Source organism: Vipera berus, assembly GCF_964194415.1.
Source record: "Vipera berus genome assembly, chromosome: 3".
Taxonomy (NCBI): Eukaryota; Metazoa; Chordata; class Lepidosauria; order Squamata; family Viperidae; genus Vipera; species Vipera berus.
The window spans coordinates 14,214,418-14,228,823 of NC_138204.1; the positions used below are offsets into that span (position 1 = coordinate 14,214,418).

The 14,406-nt window shown below is 41.2% G+C and overlaps 1 protein-coding gene across 2 annotated transcripts in view; it reads right to left on the reverse strand.

The window, feature by feature from the left end:
- The window catches only part of GNAS (GNAS complex locus), a 215,279-nt gene that overhangs the window by 143,296 nt on the left and 57,577 nt on the right, over positions 1-14,406 (reverse strand). The window contains exon 1 of one of the 2 annotated variants that reach the window (XM_081324472.1): positions 618-2,144. The exons of the other annotated variant lie outside the window; for it this stretch is intronic. Coding sequence (XP_081180598.1) covers positions 618-756 — 139 coding nt within the window. The 5' untranslated portion in view covers positions 757-2,144. Of the gene's footprint in view, positions 1-617; positions 2,145-14,406 lie in introns of those variants that run through there. 2 annotated transcript variants of the gene reach the window in all.

A 14,406-nucleotide genomic window follows, 5' to 3' on the forward strand; every position in this document is an offset into this window, starting at 1 on the left:
TAATGTGTCACGTGTGGCATTTTCAGGGCAAGGAAATGACCAGGCCACCCCTTCCACCTTAAGCCCACACACAAAAAAAGGTAATTTTAAAAGGGGAGGGGGGAAAAGACCCCCCCTCCTGAACTCGCCTGGAGATCTTAGTCCCTCCTCGACACTTCTGCCCTCCCCAAGGGTCAACCCCCCAAGGCCCCCTCCTTTTAGTCCAAGGTGCAGGATGGGGAGAACAGCAGGGAGGGCCAAGGCCTACTTCTTTCCAGCTTCACACACACACACACACACACACACACACACAGAGCCCGTCCCTTCCCATCCCCCACCCCTCTTCTTTGACATCTCGGCCGCTTCCTTGCACCCGGAGATGTCAAGCCGAGGCCGCCAGCCTGGGAAAAGGGCAGAAAGCAAAACCCCCCCCCGCCCGCCCCGTCCTCTTCCTGGCCCGGGGCTCGCTTCATTGGAGGCGGCGGGCCAGCCAGCCAGTCAACCGAGCCCCACCTCTCCTGCTCAGTCCCGGCCGGCCGGTCGGCCAGCCAGCCCACCCGTGTCCCCCCCCCCCGGGCCCGGAGGAGGGGGCCTCTCCCCTCCCTTCCCGTCCCGTCCCCGACGCCCGCGCGCCTTACCCAGCAAGAGGAGCCTGTGCGTGGCCCTGTAGACCTGTTTGTCCTTCTGCAGCTGCTTCTCGATCTTCTTGTTGGCCTCTCGCTGCGCCTTCTCCTCGTTGCGCTGATCCTCGGTCTTGCTGTTCCCTAAGCAGCCCATCTTGTTGGGGGGGGGGTGCAAGAGTGGGGGAGGGGGGAGGGAAAGGGGAAAAGGAGGGGAAGCAGGAAGCGATGGAGGGTCGCGGGCGAGGCGGCGTCGAGTCTCCTCGCTCCCTTGCGATATTAATTCTTTCACGCACAGCTGTCGCTACCCGGAGACATGGGAGAGCCAGGAACCTACGACGGGGTGGGGGCCGGGGAAAGGGGTGAGGGTGGGGGGTTGAGCGATGACTTTGCTACTGCTCAAGCCGGGCCTTCGCCTCCTTCTCCCCTACAACCGCCGCCAGGATCCGCTCGCAATGCAGATTTTTTTTTCTCTTCCCCCCCCAATTAAAAAAAAGCGCGCACACACAAACACAAGACGGGGGGGGGAGAGAAAGGCAATTAGGGAGGGAGGGGGGGGTCAGGGAACGTAGGGAGGTCGGCAGCCACCCGAAGGGGGAAGGATCACGGGTTAAAAATCGGCTTCCCTTTTCCTCCCTTCTCCCCGCTCCAAATCCCGCAGGGAGAGGAGCCGCCGCCGCCGCCACCACCACCAAATCTGGGTGGGTTTTTCTTTAAATATCTCCAGCTTCCACGCCACCTCCGCCGGCGGTGAGGGAACAGAATAAAAGCCAAATTGTCTTCCTTCACTTTACATATAATCCTTCAGGATCGAGGCAGCAGCAGCAGCAGCAGAAGAAACAAGCTCCAGAAAGCCGGCGGGGGAGGGAGGGAGGGAAGGGGGGGGAGAGACCCTCCCAATTCCGGGCACCGAGGCTCTAGCAACGTCTCTCTTCTTTAGCTGGCCTTTTTTTTTGGGTGCGCTAAAATTGCCCGTTTTCTCTCGGTCTCCGCCTCAGAAGCCCCGCGGCTTCCCCTTCCCAGGCGCCTCCTGCGAAGCGGGTGAAGCGCCCGAAAGGGTCACCGCTAACCTTTCCGCGGCGTCGGGCAAGGCAAAAGAGGCGAGTCCCTTCTGCGTTCCGGGCTGGGGCTGGGTAGATTTTCCTCCTCTTCTCCAGCCTGCGGTGCGGCGGCGGCGGCCGCTGCTGCGCGTCTTCCTGCCCTAATGGTGGTTTGTACAGATCCAAGGCCCTCGCAATTCTTCTTCTTCTCCTCCTCCTCCTCCTCGCCCTTTTGCTTATTCACATTCGGCTTCCAGGCGGCTCGATCGGCTCTCGCCTCTCCGGCGAATGCGGGGAGACGCGGGGTAAAGGGGACCGGAGGGGGGGGGAGGAGAAGGAGGAGGAAAGAGGCAGCAGAGAGGAAAACGCAGTGTGGGTCTCCTCCCCCAAAACAAAAATAACTCTCCTATGGGGAGCTTTCCTTCCGCGCTCCCCCCCACCCACCCACCCCGCTCCCTATTTAATTTTCCTTCCTCTTTCCTGCATTTCCCCCACGAAAGGAGGAGGACGGGGTGTGTGTGTGTGTGGGGGGGCGATTTTAATATTAAACTCGAGCGAGGAAGGGGAGCGCGAGCCAGGCGGCGGCGGCGGCGGCGGGGTGGGGCAAGCCTCGGCTCAGAGTGAACCATGGGAACTCGAAAGCATTCACATGACACCCAAACGTCAGGAGTTAAACTGACTAGAGGCGCCCTCTTCAAACGCCCGCAGGGAAAGACGGAAGGGGGACGGGCGGAGGCTGCACGTGTTGGGTTGCCCGCTCCCTCCTAACTTGACCCGCCCAGGTGTGTGTAGGTGTGTGTGTGTATGTGGAGGGGGGGCAGGTAATTCCTATTAAGACAGAAGGGGGGGGGATCTCGTTTTCATTATTTTGAAAACACGTGCGGTTTCGCTTCCGAGCGTAACTTTCCTCGCACCGATTGGGGAGGGGGCCGGGGAAAGAGAGGCTTGGGCGCAAAAAGCTTTCTCGCTCCTTTCCCACCCACCCCTCCGAAAATGGACCCCACCCAAAAGGAGAAATCCTGGTGCTTGTTGGAAAGCCTTCGGGAACGAAGGAGAAGGCGGAGAGGCTTGGAGCAAACGCCGGCGATCCTGGCAATGAAAGCAGGAGAGCAGAAGTCCTTAAAGGGGGAAAAAAAGAGGCTTAGGGATCCCTGCGGTCCTGTAGTCAGACTGGAGGGAAGCCTTGGGGGGCGGAGGCCCGCGCTAATTCTGGGGTAAGAGCGAAAAGAGGCTCCATTTTAGGCTTATTCTGTTGCAATCGTCTCTAAATCGATCCAGTATACCTTATTCCAGGGGTCAGCAACCTGAAACAGTGAAAGAGCCATTCGGAGCCGGTTCCCTCACAAAAGGAAAAACTGGGAGCCGCAAAAAATGTGTGCACATGTGTGTACATGTGCACACGCGCAGAACAGGGTTTGACTGAAGAGTGGAGCCAAGGCGAGATATGCACCTACCCTGCATATTTGAATTGATTGGTAGAACTTTTTTATTTTTTTTATTTTATTTTAATTCCATTTATATCCCGCCCTTCTCCGAAGACTCAGGGCGGCTTACAAGCTTAGTCCCACTTTTTTTTTTTACTGCACATGGCAGAGGACTGGGAGCCGCAGGAGATGGCTGAAAGAGCCGCATGCGGCTCCAGAGCCACGGGTTGCAGACCTGTGACTTATTCCAATAATATAAATTACGATCCTGTCTGCATTAAGCCCTTGGCCCGGGAGAATAAACCTGTTCCTTTGCGTCCATCGGGACTAATTGCAGCGTCTGAATCTTTGTTAATTTAATTATGTATCTTCGTGTTACATATACAGGATCTTCCCCGCGTTTGCTAGTATTGTGTTAAGATTTATGTTCTGCCTGTCCTCCAACAATTCAAGGCAAGGTTTTATGATTTTTTTTTACTAATTAATCAACTTACAGGCTGCTTCAATCAGAACTGCAACTCTATGCACTTAAAGAATATACATAAGTAGGATTAAGGCAAGATGGACGAAAAAAATAAAGTAGCTAGAACCCATAGTGCAGAATTTTTTTTAAAAAAAACCTGTTACAAAAGTGTGAATGGAAAGTCAGTTCACAAACCATCCTGCTCCTGGGTGTATCAAAAAAGCCAAATCTTCCAAGATATTTAAAAACAGATGGTGATTAAGTTATGGTTTGTTGAATGAGCCACTGGTTAACACAGCCTATTAAACCCAGTTGAACAAACTACTTTAGAATTTAATTCATGCATGATCCTAGTTATACTAAAATCAGTCATACTGCATTTTTTAAAAAAATATTTCATATTTTAAAAAGCTGTTTTCCTCACATTGTTAAATCACTGGGGACAGAAAAGGCATGGTGATCAATTAAACCTGGAAATTTCCCAGCAGAATCAAACCGATCTGCCCATGTTTTGCTTCAAGCAGGTTAGGGCCTCCAATACTATTTTATAGCTTTCCTAACCTTTACCTCAGTTCAGCCCTTCTTTTTCTTTTTCTTTTTTTTATTGAAAAGTTTTACAGTACATTTTTGAATACAAAACCCCTCCCCTCCCCTCTCCCCAAACCTCCCCAACTCTAGCCTCCCCTCCCCCCCTCCCCGACTTCCCAGAGCTAAATACAGGGTATAAAAATACAAACAAACATAATCTAAAATATGCAAACAACAATAAAATATTAAATTCTATTGCACTTTAACTCTTAATAAAATAACTACAAGCTAGTTATACTTCATATAAATCCACTACTTATTCAAATGCTAAGTGAAACTTTTTAGTCCCATATTTATTCTGGATATAATCAATCCATCTTCTCCACAATATATCTCTGTTGCGATTGGTCTTTCAAATACGCTGAGATCTTTGCCATTTCCGCCACATTGGAAACTTTTAAAGTCCATTCTTTTATAGTCGGCAGTTCCTCCTTCTTCCAATATTGCGCTACTAAAAGTCTCGCTGCCGTAATTAAATTCAACATCAACTTAGTGTCCACAACGGTAGTATCTGTGATAATACCCAATAAAAACAGTTGCGGACAAAACTTTATCCTTTTCTTGAATAGCCCTTTCTTTTCAACTTCTTTGTCTCATATCCAGACAATTCAATACTGAGTTAAGGCCGAGTCCAATTGAGCTTAATCCCAGGTGAATAAAAAATTACATTAAAAAAAGGTTAGGTCAACAATTATAACTTGGCTCAAGTCTTCCTAGTTCTAAAACTCAGTTCAAGTCTTTTGTAGTGGTTAATGGAATTATATTAGACAACAGAAATATAAAGTCAGATGGTCACAAACCCAACTGGTTCTTAGTTTATGAGATTATTTCAAAAGCAAGTACAGATAATCCTTGATTTATGGCCACAACTAAACCCAAAATTTCTGTTGCTAAGTGAGATTTGTTAAGTGAATTTTATCCCATTTTACGACTTTTCTTGCCACTGTTATTAAGTGAATCATTGCAGTTATTAACATGATTAAGTGAATCGGGCTTCCCCATTGACTTTGTCAGAAGGTTGCAAAAGGTGATCACGTGACCCCAGAACATGCAACTATCATAAATATGAGTCAGTTGCCAAGTGTCTGAATTTTAATCATGTGATCATGGAGATGCTGCATTACTGCAAAGGTCATAAATGAAAATTGATCATAAGTCACTTTTTTTAGTGCTGTTGTAACTTTGAACAGTCACTAAATGAACTATTGAAAGTCAAAGACTACCTGTGCATATATTTCAGTCTGCAAAGGTGATAAAAAGGGCAGCCAAAATTAATTGAAGGAAAAATGTAGCAAAAAAAAACTAGAGAAGAATATGATATAGCTTTCATTTTGTGATGTAAGGAAAAACAATCCTGTATTTCAGCAGCAATGGTCAGATTTGGAATTTTGCGAAAAATGTTAGAAGTGCTGTCCCAAAATGGCTCTTGTGGGGAAAATGTCCATTAACAAAATGGCTGTTGTGAGGAGTACAAAATGTCAGATTTAGAATAATGAAATGTATGACTATTGATGGTAAAAGCTTTAGAATTTTATGGTATAAACTTTTATTTTTCATAATTCATTTTAGTTGCCAAGTTTTGTTCAAATAATTGAATCCTTTCTGATTTACGTATATCTTTCCCTATTAGATATACTGTAGAATGTTAGAAAGATTGTTGAATTCATTGAAAACAGTAGCCATAGTGTTATTAAATCTAAATATAAGTGAATTGCCAAAGAAATTCAATATAATCACATTTGACCTAAAATGTATCTAAATTTGGATGCCTCTTAGATGATAAAGAAATGGACCTTATTTCTATTTATAAATGAAATAGGGGGGAGGATAAAGTTGCATAAAAGAGCACACATAGTACACTGTATAGAGGGCAAATTGCTAATGACATTAAAATAAATACTAATCTGTCAATCAGAATTGGAAACCACAAAGAAAATAAGCTTAAAGAGTAAATGAGTAAAAAATATATAAAGAATCTTAAGTTATTTATGTCAATTTTCAGAGAATGTAAAATGACTTTTTATCTCTGGAATAGTATTTTGAAAAGTAGAGCTTGAGGAACTGAAGTAAATCATGGTGAAAAGTGATATAAAGTTTTAGAACTTCTTGGAAAACAAAGTAAATCAGAGACCGGAGGGTAGTTATCCAAGAATTCTTCGCAGAAATATATATGTCTTCAAGATCTAGGCGACTGGTAGTAGTCGGATGTTGCCATATCCTAAAAGTGGTACAATGGGTGAAAAGGTTGAAAAGCCCTGTTCTAGGAAACTGCCCTGGCTAGCTTAAAACCTGAGCAATTATTGAAGATAAAATAAACGTTCTTGCTGAAGAAGAATTAATGTGGCTTCCTTCAAGTGACATCTTTTCATTGATGATATATATATTTCGATTTTAGAATGTCTATATACCCGTGGATAAAGATAAAATGGCAGATATGTTTTATTTTGAGAGACACACTAAAAACAAACTTAGCAGTCATAAGATGAGAAAGAAATGCACATTATAGATTAGTAAAGGTAAAGGTAAAGGTTCCCCCGCACATGCGTGCTAGTCGTTTCCGACTCTAGGGGCCGGTGCTCATCTCCGTTTCAAAGCCGAAGAGCCAGCGCTTGTCCGAGGACGTCTCCGTGGTCATGTGGCCGGCATGACTAGACGCCAAAGGCGCACGGAACGCTGTTACCTTTCCACCGTAGTGGTCCCTATTTTTCTACTTGTATTTTTACGTGCTTTCGAACTGCTAGGTTGGCAGAAGCTGGGATGAGTAACAGGCGCGCTCACTCTGTTACGCGGCACTTGGGATTCGACCCGCCAAACTGCCGGCCTTCTGATTGACAAGCTCAGCGTCCTAACCCACTGAGCCACCGCGTCCCTTATAGATTGGTAGAACTGATTAAATACTAGGAAGCAAAGACTAGAAATCAATAGGGATATAAATAGAAGTGCCTCCATCTTTTCAGGACAAGTTTTGGGAGCAGTGCTAGAGCTGGAATGAAATGTATGATAGTTCAATTTATTAATCACACAATATTATTGAAACAAATAATTGTAAAACATAATTTACAATGTACCCTATCAGATATGATGCCGAGACAGAAACCATTGATTTCTATAAAACATAACATATATTTAGTTATGAACCATAATCAAAAGAGAAATTGTGTTGCTGTAGAATAAATGTTATATCCTATAAATCAGGGGTCTTCAAACTTGGCCCTTTTATGACTTGTGGACTTCAACGTCCAGAATTCCTCGGCCAGCATGCCTGGCTGAGGAATTCTGGGAGTTGAAGTCCACAAGTCATAAAAGGGCCAAGTTTGAAGACCCCTGCTATAAATGTTAAAGTTCCTTAAGATTTAAATGCAGGGAACTAGTTTGAATACTTGGATGAGAAGGTGTATTTGCAGAAAGGAAACTTGGCAAGGTAGACTTTGAAATATATACTGACAACTGATTCATTGTTAGGAAAATGGTTGCTATAACATGTGATGGCATTGAATACTGGGCTAGCTGTCAGATCTAAATTAACTTTGTGTTGAAATTATCTTGACAGGTTTTGCACCTGCCCCAGGTGCAGAACAAAACTGTTCAGGTAATTTTCTATGCTTGAATTTCTGATGTTGAATAAAGGCGCATAATTAAACAGCAGTACAAAATTTCAGAAGATATTTTAACACTGATGTGGACACCCCCTTTGTACATGAGGTACAACCATGGCGATATTTTTCTGAAATACAATTGATACTCAGAAAACTACAGGGTAATACAGGTAGTCCTCGACTTACAACAGTTCATTTAGTGACCAAAGTTACAACGGCACTGAAAAAAGTGAGTTATGACCATTTTTTACACACATAACCTTTGCAGCATCTCCATGGTCACATTTACATTTGGATGCTTGACAGCTGAGTCACATTTATGACAGTTGCAGTATCCCAGGGTCATGTAATCACCTTTTACAACCTTCAGCAAGCAAGGTCAGTGGGGAAGCCAGATTCTCTTAACAACTGTGTTACTAACTTAAGAACTGCAGTGATTCACTTAACAACTGTGGCGAGAAATGTCATAAAATGGAGCAAAATTCAACAAATGTCTCACTTAGCAACAGAAATGTTGGATTTAATTGTAAGTCAAGGACTACACCACGAGCCTACTACATACCTTTTAAATGGAAAAAAATAAATGGTGCCAGGAGATCCATGTTTGTTTTTTTTGTCTACAAACGAGATAGAGCTAAATATGGAGAGAACAGAATAGAATAGTGCTGGAAGGGACCTTGAATATCTTCTAGTCCAGCCCTCTACTCAAGCAGGAGAACCTATACCATCTCAGACAAGTGACTGTCCAATCTCTTCTTAAAAACCTCCAGTGATGGAACACCCACGATTTCTGGAGGCAAGCTGTTCCACTGGTTAATTGTCCTCACTGTTAGGAAGTTTCTCCTTAATTCCAAGTTGCTTCTCTCTTTGGTCAGTTTCCAACCACTGTTTCTTGTCCTGTCCTCTGGCACTTTGGAGAATAATTTGACCCCCTCTTTTTTGTGGCAGCCCCTCAAATACTGGAATACTGTTATTATGTCACCCTTGTTTCTTCTTTTCTTTAGACTAGCCAAACCCAAGTCCTGCAGCCATTCTTCATATGTTTTAGTCTCCAGGCCTTTGATTATCTCTGAATTTTTTCCAAACTCTCAACAACTTTTTTGTGATATGGTGACCAAGATTGGCTGCAGTATTCCAGGTGTGGTCTTACTAGGGTTTTATAAAGTGGTATTAATACTTTGTGTGATCTTGATTCTATGCCTCTGTTTTTACAACCCAGGATTGTATTAGCTTTTTTGACTGTTGCTACAGAGAGACTTGTTTCTATCATTTGATCTGGTTGTTGTTGTTTTATCAATATGGAAAAATAAGGTTTTGGAGAGTTCTGTCCCTACTGTTCTCCCTTTTGCAGAATTATCCATTTTCTAATCAGTTTCACCAACCAATATTTGAGGACCTTAATTCCTTCTAGGCACTTTCCATCTCTTATTCTCAATTTCACCCTGCCAATTTCCCACAACTCAACAGATTTGCTGACTATAGATTCTGATGGTGTTGCTGTTTTGAAACTGCCCAATTTAATATTTGTATTTTTAATGTTTTAAATTGGGCTACTGATTGGGTGGCCTTATTATTCTTAATTATTCATGCATGCAGTTGTCGGGAAAATAAAAAACACCCCTCAAGATCAGAGAAAAGCTGTTCAGGCCAAGGAAGGATGTGAGTGGAGTGGGGACACATACACAGACGTATTTTTGGAAGAAAAACAGATTAAATGTTCCATGAAAAAGTCAACTGACGCCATACCTCATTTAGAACCATATCCAATGACAGTCTAAAAAAGGACTTATTTCGCAATACCAAATGACATGTACCGGAATACAGGTAAGTCCTCAACTTATAACCACAATTAGGACTAGAATTTCCTTTGCTTTGCAAGGCAGTTAAGTGAACTGCGCCTAATTTTACACTTCTTTAGCAAATCACTGCAGTTAAGTGAGTCATGCAGTCATTAAGCAAAACCAGCTTCCCCCATTCATTTGCTTGCTGGAAGCCAGCTGTGAAGGTTGCAAATGGCAATCAGGTGGCCCCCAGATGTTGCAATGGTTGTAAATACCAATTGCCAGGCGGTTGAATTTTGATCATGTGACCATGGAGATGCTGCAATGGTTATAAGTGCGAGGACCAGTTGTAAGTCATGTTTTCGGTGTCATTGTAACTGAATAGTTGTAAGCTAGTCCACCATTTAATGAAAAATGAAAAAAGTATCTTGAAGTTAGTTTACGTGCATGAACAATAAAATAATATTTTAACCCCAAAAGATCGACTTTTTGATTATTTTCTGATTTTAAGCATCAAAATATGGGTGTAGTTTCTTAGAAGCAAATCTATCTTGTAAGGCTATAGGTCGGGTGTCAAACTCGCCACGTCAAATGACGTGTCGCAACGTATCGCAACTTTTACCCCATTGCCGGAGCTGAGGTAGGTGCGGTTTCGGCATGACACATCCGGCCTGCGGGCAAGCAGTTTGACACCCCTACTATAGGTAGAAAGAGGCTGAAACTTGGGTTAAGTCTTCTTTCTGGATTATCTCAATTTAAAAAATTATTCTGACTTTTGACGAGCATGAATAAAAAAAATTGGCTCCAATAGAACCCTACAGGCTGATACCTCTATCGTCGTTTTTAGTCTCCTGTATAATAATATTTTTTTCCTTCCCCAATCTCATTTGCTCAAAGTCAGCTAAGAAATTAGACTTTTAGCTTGTTAAAACACACATGTTAAAATTTACTCCATGTAAACAGAAGAGCATTAGTTAGAGAAAAACAATGCAACTATTTTTACATTTGAAATGCCTTTTGTCAACATAAAACGAGTCTAGGGAGTTACAGTGATATATCCCAGATGAGGACCTGTCACTATATCTAGCTCTGGAGTTAGCAAAATAGATGCTAAAATGTTATTTTAGGAACAGCTCTCCCTCATCTTTTTTTAAGGATAACATTAACTAGAATATATGTGTGCGCCAGAATTTGACAGAGCTCATATTAGATTATGTATATGTATGCTGGCATCCGTATGTGAATGCTCCATGAGCCAAGATTAATTTTGCCAGTTTCTAAAAAGTGAAGAGATGCACAACTGAATTTTGACAGCCATTTAAATGAGGCTCAGTATATTCACCACTGTGCTTCTGGAAATAAAGAGACACAGAATTAATCTGGTCCATTCAACGCCCATCAAACTTGGGGCCCTGACAGCAATATAATCTATTTTGTGTCAACGTTGGAAGAGTAAAGATGCAAATATTTCAAGGAAAAAAATGCATTAGTCCATAGTGTATAACCAGATATATTAGTTTGCTAGTATAATAAATGTGCCGGTTGAGAAGAAAAGTAGCAGGATAATTGATTACTACTGAACAACATTCTTTAGCCACAGCTTTACCACCATAATATGTCAGATGCAAGCCATAGACCAGGGTTAGGCAACCTCGGCTCTTTTATGACTCATGGACTTCAACTCCCAGAATTCCTCAGTTGGCTATGCTGACTCAGGAATTCTGGGATTTGAAGTCTATGAATCATAAAAGAGCCGAGGTTGCCTACCCCTGCCATAGACCCATGGGTATGTGGATGGGTGGAGGACACAGTATTCCAAAGAAGAAAATTATCCTTTCTGTGGTGCTCCAACCTCCTAGCCAAGTCTGGTCTTGACCCAGAGGTATATGAGGAAGAATAAGAACCCATGATGTTCAACCTAACTGAAGAACCTGCTATCCCAGGGTAGCAGCCTTTGGCCAGCTGAAAGTTATTAATGGAGAACTAACAAAACCTTGTGAGATTCAAAAAGGGCAAGACAAGGTTCTCTGCTATCTCCAACTTGGGTCATGTTAGTTCTTGAAATACAGAATAGAGACAAGGTGAGAGAACTATGGGAGTTAAGAATAAAAAAGAAACTTGAGAGCATTTGTGGATGATTGCTGTTAGCTTTAGAATTCCACTAGAAGCATTAATGGGGAAAAATGCTTTGGCATATGAGGTTTTAAGATGAATAATCGGAAGACAAAAAAGATGTTAACAAAAAAAAATTAAACTGGAAGATTAAATAGAACTAATGGAGAAAACTGGTTTTAAAATAAGGGGGGAAAGCAAAACACTTGGGTATTACTATGGCAAATATGAATTGTATGTTCTTTCAAAATACGTTGAGACGTGGAATGAAATTAAGATGGGAGAAATTAAAAAGGTCATTGCTGGGCAATCAATTTAATTTAATTTAATTTAATAATATTTATATAATATTTATATAATATTTATATTATATTTATATAATCAACCTCTCTAATAAAATGATTTTTACTTTGCCAAGAATGATGTTTTTGTTTCTGGCAATACCTGTTTTGACAATTGATACCCCATTTAAACAATGGCAAAAAGATTTATCTAAATTTTTATGGCAAGAGAAAACACCATGAGTTAAATATAAAATGTTACAAGACGCTAAGAACTATTTGAAATGGTACTTTGCTGCTTGTTGTTTGGTCTGAATGAAAGAATGGATCTCATTGAGAGACAAGAGATTTTTGGAGTTAGAAGATCACAGCTTGAAGTTTTGATGGCATGGATATTTATGGTATGATAAAATTAAACTTAAAGTGGATTTTAAAAAATTATTAGACATGTCATATTAATAATATGGAATACAGATAGTCCTCAATTTATGATTTGTAGTTTAATGACCACTTGAAGTTACAACAGATTTAAACCCCTTTATGACTCGTCCTCGAAGTTACAACAGTCACATCATATTTCAAGTGCTTGATATCTGGCTCACTTTTACAAATGGTTATAGTGTTCCACAATCACATGATTTGTGATTTAAGATTACTTTTTTGCTGCAGAAAGAGGCAAAAAGTGCTCTTTGGATAAGCTGAGTTCTATTAACAACCACGTGGTTGATTTAACAGTCATGTAATTCACTTCACAACCATGGTGATTCCCTTTATAATGGTTGTAACATTCACTCTGGTCATGTGGTGTCTCAACTCACAGCTGCAACTTATGACCGAAATTCTGAATGCCAGTGTGGTCATACATCAACAGCAATAGCACTTAGATTTATATACCACTTCATAGTGCTTTACAGCTTTACAATCTGGGTCCTCATTTTACCGACCTCGGAAGGATGGAAGGCTGAGTCAACCTTGAGCAGGTCAGAATTGAACTGCTGGCAGTGGAAGGCAAAGTTAGCCTGCAATACTGCATTCTAACCACTGCGCCACCAGGGCTCAGGTAGTCAAGGCTTACCTTTAGATATAAACTCAGGCTGTGGATCTCAGCTCAACAAGTATATCATGGAAGCAAAACCACAGATAAGGACAAATGGTTGACGTATCAGGAATTATTGGAAAACCATCAAGGGGAATTTAAACTTAAACCAAGACAGCAAGTAATAGAAGTTTATCTTTGTAAATGGTTTTCCTATTTACAATTATCAGATTCAAAATGGACAAAAAAATGACATACTACAAAGTAAGACAGAATTAGAAGTATAGTTCTGCATTGATGCTAAACATGTAATCACTAAAAGTATAAACTTTTTGAAACCTGAAACAGAGGAATAACAGGTTAAACAATGTATGATAAAGTGGGAAAATATGTGGTGAAAAACTTTGAAATTTACCTTGTGTTATGGTCTTAAAAGAGAATTGTTATAAAATGGTGCTTCATTGGTATATGCTCCCCGAGAAATTATCTCGTATGTATAACAGCACTTCAAATATATGTTGCAAATATGAACAATATGAAGACACATTTTATCATGCTTGGTAGAAATGTAAAAAAAACTAAAAACAGGTCTACATTTATTGATGAATTAAAACCTGTAAGTTATTATTTATAACTTTGATGATTAGACAGATTATAGAAAGAAGAGTTTTATGATACCAGTTTAGAGAAAGAAGTTATATTTGTACTGTACTGATAATTCCTATGAAAAATATTGGAAGCCCCTTCTCAATTTTTTTTTCTTTCTTGTATTTTCTCTTCTTTAAAAGTTTCAATAAAAATCATACTGATAAAACTAACTGGAAGAATGTCTTTCCTACCACAAACTAGGTTCCTTATATGGCCATTGGGATTGGGGCAGACTAATTATAGCATAAATAGGTAAATAAGGACTCTTGTTTTGACCTTCAATATTTATTCTTTAGTCCAGGGGTATCCAACCTTGACAACTTTAAGACCAGTGGACTTCAATTCCCAGAATTCCCCAGCCAGCCATAGGTCTTAAAAAAAAACCACAGGTCTTAAAAGGTGCCAAGATTTAGTCTCTGTAATTAAAGAGGCATCAAACAAGGCAAGAATCCTTATTTCCTCCGGATGTACGAAACAACACCTATTGCGTTTTTCCCCACAACAACCTTGTGGTGTAGATTGGGGACAAGGTCAAGTTTTATTACTATGTTTTGACATATACAGAGAATGAAAGTAAATTTTCCCAATGATTAAAAAAAAAAAACCACAAAGAGACGGTGCAGTAGAGGTGCTGTGATTTCTACCAACTTGAATATCCCACGGTTCTTATTTATTTACTTTTTTTTAAAAAAAAAAATCTGTCTGAAAATAGCTAATGAAAATATTTAAATTCCATAAAGCCTGTATGAAAAAGAAGCTCAAAACATGTAGCATGCAACTTTCCTGGCAAATACAGCACACAGAGACACACACAGAGAATATTTAGTAGGAATATGGG